General features: G+C 35.8%; 1 protein-coding gene across 1 annotated transcript in view; it reads right to left on the minus strand.

Annotated features, from left to right (window-relative positions):
• The window catches only part of RERGL (RERG like), a 9,827-nt gene extending 4,902 nt beyond the window's left edge, over nucleotides 1-4,925 (minus strand). Inside the window, exons 1-2 of the mRNA XM_002921837.4 lie at nucleotides 4,832-4,925; nucleotides 3,498-3,554 (exon numbers count right to left, since the gene is read on the minus strand). Of these exons, the coding sequence (XP_002921883.1) occupies nucleotides 3,498-3,554; nucleotides 4,832-4,883 (109 nt within the window). The 5' untranslated portion in view covers nucleotides 4,884-4,925. The remainder of the gene's footprint in view (nucleotides 1-3,497; nucleotides 3,555-4,831) is intronic.
• Between the last annotated feature and the right edge of the window lie 891 nt (nucleotides 4,926-5,816).

Raw genomic sequence — 5,816 nt, forward strand, 5'->3', positions numbered from 1 at the left:
TTTTATTTATTTATTTGACAGAGATAGAGACAGCCAGCGAGAGAGGGAACACAAGCAGGGGGAGTGGGAGAGGAAGAAGCAGGCTCATAGCAGAGGAGCCTGATGTGGGGCTCGATCCCATAACGCCGGGATCACGCCCTGAGCCGAAGGCAGACGCTTAACCGCTGTGCCACCCAGGCGCCCCTAACAGTTGAATTTCTAACAACAACCTTTAGAACCCCCAACCTCTTGAACTATTGCCCCATTTCTCTGTTGAGCTTTTAGTAAGTATCTAACCCCGCCGTGTTCAATTTCTCTCCCCCAAGTTCTTTAAATTATTCCAGTCGGGCTTTAGCTCCAATAACTTAAATAAACTGTTCTTATCAAGGTTATGGTTTTAAATTCAATGGCTAATTCTATATCTTGATTTTACATGCCCTAGTAACATTAGTATAGTCAATCACTCCTGCCTCCTTAAAATGTTTCCTTCATATGGTTTTCAAGGCAACATACTCCCCTGGTTTTTTCTTTTTTCCTTGTTGCTCTGTATTAATCTTTTTTATTTGTCCCACTATGTCTTCTCACTCTCCAGACATGGGTCCAGTTTATGGATCTCCTCTCTATCTATACTCCCTTGCTAATCTCATCCTGAGTTTTACAGAACAATTATTACTGATGAACCCAATTTATATCTGTAGCCCAGACCTCTTCCTTGAACTTCAGATGCAAACAACTCCTGCTATTGCACAAATCCCTTTAGATACAGAATAAACATCTCATCTCACCCTGAGCACACTTAAAACTGAATCCCAGATCTCCCTGAAAAAACCGTATCTTCCACAATTTTCCATTTCATTAAATGACATGCCCATAACTCCAGTTGATCAGGTTAAATGCTTTAAGTCATCCTTGATCCTATCTTTCTCTTACCTCCCATTTTATCCTATTAAAAATTCTTTTTTACTCTATCTTTAAAGTATATTTTGAATTTGTCTGTGTCTCATCATCTCCATTGTGAATACATCATTATTTTTTGTTTTATTACAAAACTTCCTAACTCATCTCTCTGCTTTACCCCTCTCCTAACTCCCTTCTTGTACCTACTCTATTCTCAACACGGGAGCAAAAGTGAACCTTGTACCTGAATCATATCACTTGTCTGATCAAATCTCTCCAGTGGCTCCCCATCTCACTTGCATAAACCAAAGCCTTTAAAATACCTAAGAATGGCCCTCATTGTCTAGTCTCCCATGACTTCTCTGACTATTCTGCCTCAAATTCTTTGCACTCAAGCTACACCATCCCCATACCATTCCTCAACTTTTTCAGAAAGTTCCTGCCTCAGAATTTTGGTAATTGTTCCTCCTGCCTTGCATGTAATCCTCCAGATATCCTCATGGCTCAGTTTTCATCACCTTCACCTTCTCAACAAAGTCTACCTTAACGACCCAATTTTAAACGGCCACATACCATATTAGTGCCATTCCCCCATGCTGTTTCCTTTTTCTTCATAAAATTTATCATCATGTGACATAACTTATACTTAATTTTTTAAATTGACCCTTCCTTCCAGAATATAAATCTTATGACAGCTTAGATAATTCTCTTCTTTTTCACTGCTATAGCTTCTCTACCTAGAAGAGTACCTGGGACATTGTAGGTGCTCAATAAATATTTGTTAAATGAATAAAGGACTACCTTTCTGTAACTTGTCCTCCAGGTTTTAATAAAAGAGTTACGTCTCTCCAAAATGGCACACTACAAAAAAATCATGCCCCATTCCGGCAACGTAAACCGTAGATAAAAAGATGTAGCAAGCATTTGAGGAACTAACTTCAGGGGGTTAGGGATGAAATTTAAAATCTTCTTAGGTTACGATTAATGAAATTTGTTATAGTTTCATTAAACGTTAAAGTACATTTTCAGACAGTTCCTTCTAACTTCGTAGGTTTACTACTGACTGTGAACCGTAAAAGTTCCAGACATTTAAAAATATCTACTCTAAACTCAAAAACTGCCAGCAGGGGTCACTAACTCTTAACTTTTTAGAATTACTATTTTCCCTTTCAGGTCTTCATTTACAAGATGGGAGTCATTTTTTGCTAGTTTGTCCTCATACAAGGATGACCTTTTGCTCATTTGGTTGTCTTTTCAAAATGTCTCTGAGTCTTATTTTTTTTTAATGGAAATGTACCAGCCAGAAATATGTGCACTTAATTTGTTTACATAACAGTGTCTTATGAAAGATTAACGGGGCTTTTTGTTGTTGCTGCTGAGGTTATTTTTGGGTGTGCTTTTATGTATGTTATGTTTTGCTTTGTTTTGTCATTCTGGAACATTTTTTCATGCCTCCTATTTTGTGTTATATTGACATTTCTGACTGAGGTTTTTGACCTGAGCAATGAAACAATAGGAATTTCTCTTTCTATGTATTTCTCCTTTCTTTGATCAGTTTCCAAGCACTTTCCGTAAAATGTTCACAACGTCATATGGACTGAAATAGTATATTAGATACATGTAGAAAGCAGTACAATACTTTAAAGTTACCTTTAAAATTCTCTAATAATGCTACCTCATGAATGAAGACTAAAAATTTTTTTTGGTGGAGGGAATTATTTCTCATGGAAAAACACTTGTAATGATAACTTCCTATTTATTACTCTAGGAATTATTGAACAAAAAAATCAAAATCATTCCCCTTTTTCCCAATTCTCATTTATATATATATATATATATATATATATAAATCTGCTCTTCTTGTTTAAAACTCAAAAAGCAAAAACACTTTTCCCTCATGCCTTAAGTCAGGTGAGATATTAGTACCATTATATTGATTAATAGCTGAGCCAAAAATATACTCAAAACTCTGGCAAAATTCCTCACTTTTTATTAATGCCCCACTGTGGTGTTTCCCATATGTCATGCTAATTCTGATCAAAATAAATTTAGAGCAGAGTTAGTAAAATGATTCTAAGATTATATTAAGGTGCTCTGGCACAAGTTTTAGAATTTCTCTGAAACTTAGATAAGCAACCTAGATAATTATGATATGATCTTTAATCAAGGCATAATTTTCCTGTTATTTTCACACAGTTTTACAATTAAAATAAACTTTATTTTGTAGCTCTAGTGCTTTTATAATTAATTTGTCCTTATCTTTCAACAGATGTTTATTTAATTTCAGAACTGTTTTACAGTTCACAAAATTATTCATACTCACAGGTTTTACAATATTGGGGGGGGGGAGGAATCTCAGTTTTAATATTCTTCTAATTCTAGCCTGAAACAAACAGACTTTCTAATCCATCTCACTTAACATCAAGTTGGGTGAATTTTATCACAAAAGAACATTCAATTCAAGTACCTATTTTGGCATTTCCAACTAGAATCCGAATAAATAAGTTGCTTAAAAGTGCAACAATGGAAAATTCTATCAAAATGCTTCAGTGATCTTAATTGTGGTTTAATTAAAATGCTGACATTTTAAAGGCGAAAAAAAGTCTCAAGTGGTGACTTACCAAAATTAGAGGCATATTCTCCAATGAATCGCTTGGTGAGAAACCTTACTGTAAGGGCTGCAAAACAAACATACTGGACTTAGGGTCTTTTCTGTTTTAGGACACAGACAACTTAGCTATGTACCTAAGGTTTTATCTTTCAGCTCAAAAATTACCAAGCATTAATGTAGACCTTAAAGCTTTATTAAATTCTAAATAATAGTCAGCAAGATTTTCACTATCCAACCATGAAGATTAAAAGACTAGAAAGAAAGTGATCTGCCTTTTCAAATCACTACGCAACTAATTCATGAATGCAAACAGGTAAGACAGCTTACTTATGTAACGGAAGCAGAGTTCTCAGTAAGTCTGAAATTCAAGAACTAGAACATCTCTTTATATTCTTTATTGGATTAAATCTGGCTCCAAGGTGCTGTGTGCTAATAGTGACAAGGCAAGATCAAGCATTTCTCTTTGTTTGTGAGCGTACTGGAACTTCAAAATCCAGGAAACCAGAAAAAGGACCTCTAGCATCAGTTTATCTTGTTGCATCTCCTGGGTCTGGCCGGGTGTATGCTTCAGGAAGGTCAGGTGGCTCTATTGGTGGTATCCTGACTATCATAATGGAACCAAAAACAAAATCCAGTAAAATAAAACAAAACCATGGCTTCCAAAATCAGGGCACCTGTTGCTCAGTTTCCAGGGATCTATAAAGCCATGTCCATCCTAAGGTTTTTCACCTCTATAATGTTGCATTTAAAAAATAATCCACAGGGGTGCCTGGGGTGGGTCAATTTGCTAAGCGTCTGACTTCAGCACAGGTCATGATCTCGGGGTCCTGGGATTGAGCCTTGCGCTGGGCTCCACACTCAGCAGAGACTCTGCTTGTCCTTTTCCTCTCCCTCTGCCCCTCCCCCTGCTCATGCCCTCTCAATAAATAAATAAATAAATAAATAAATAAATAAATAAATAAAACAAAAATCTTTAAAAAAAATACCCACAGGTCTCCATGAACTTTTCTCCATCCTTAGTCTCTGAGCAGAAAAATCAGTTGTTTGGCTACTAGTGGATGTGAGGGCAGGTGTGCTGGAGTGAGAAGTAGGTGGGACAGAGATGGAGGGATTTACTATTATTCCTATGAATTTTAAACAACGTATAAATGAATACTTCAATTATCTTTCTCAAACTGTCTATAAATTCTATGAATATACAGTTAATTCCATTATTTACTCATAAAAATGAAAACTCCTAATGAAAAATAATACACATAATTATATAGCTATATCTATGTATTAGGTCAGTATATTTCTCACTCTTTTTCCACTCTGAACCACTCCATAGGAAACACCACTCACCAGATTTTCCTGTTCCTTCACCACCCAAGACAGCAAGCTTCACATCATTCATCTTGTCTTTCTGCTCCTGTCTTCTGGAGCTATACTGCCTTGATCCAGCATGTGCCCTTTAAAATACTTTTATTAATGCTGCTATCATTTCTCTAAGGCCAACTCCGCCCCATACTCCCACCATCCAATAATAACTTTTAAAATGTTTTCCTGGAGTCTTTTTAAACAAATTCCATTAAAAAAAAACCAAAGCACTGCAGTTACTATTTAGAAATAAAGTCTTCTTAAGTCAATAGCTAAGAATTTCACAGGAATTCTACGGAAGAGTTTCTTAACTAAGCTAAGAAAGCTTAGCTCCCAATCCTCTATTTTTATGTGCACAGGATTTACCTTCCCTAGACCTAGAAAAATGATTTCATTAAGAAAGTTTTTAGATGATGAGTATACTTTCCTGTAAATCTACTTAGATTGGATCAGTTTTGATTTTTCTGTTAATACCTGAGCCTACATCTTCTTGGGCTTCTTCTGTGAAACACAAGGGGAACAAGTTAACTCAGTCATGAAAAGAAATGAGAGAAGGAAGAGGATAGCTACCTCAGATGTATTAGTTTAGGGTTGACAGCAGGGCACAAAAATACCCAGCCCATGTTTTTGAGTCACGTGAGGCTCTCAATGAGATATATAGACACAGAGGGTGTTACAATGTCTTTCTTAATAAGCAATCTCTCTCTCTCTCTCTCTTTCTTTTAAATTTTATGCCAATAGACAGCAATAAGGTTTCGGAGAAAAAAATAAACCAAGCAGCTTCATGTTGCTTAAAAAGCAATAAACAGAAACCTACCATGTTTCCTTCTGTAGTACTTTATAAGTAGGAAAAAAGGAAATTCAAAAAAAAATTTTGGAAGGGGTAGTGTGATATAATTCATTCCTGCAATGACATAAGGAGGCAAATTTAATATGCAAAATGATGAGTCTTTCATACTTTTAACCATTT

This window comes from Ailuropoda melanoleuca, chromosome 16 (genome assembly GCF_002007445.2).
Source record: "Ailuropoda melanoleuca isolate Jingjing chromosome 16, ASM200744v2, whole genome shotgun sequence".
NCBI classification, from domain to species: Eukaryota; Metazoa; Chordata; class Mammalia; order Carnivora; family Ursidae; genus Ailuropoda; species Ailuropoda melanoleuca.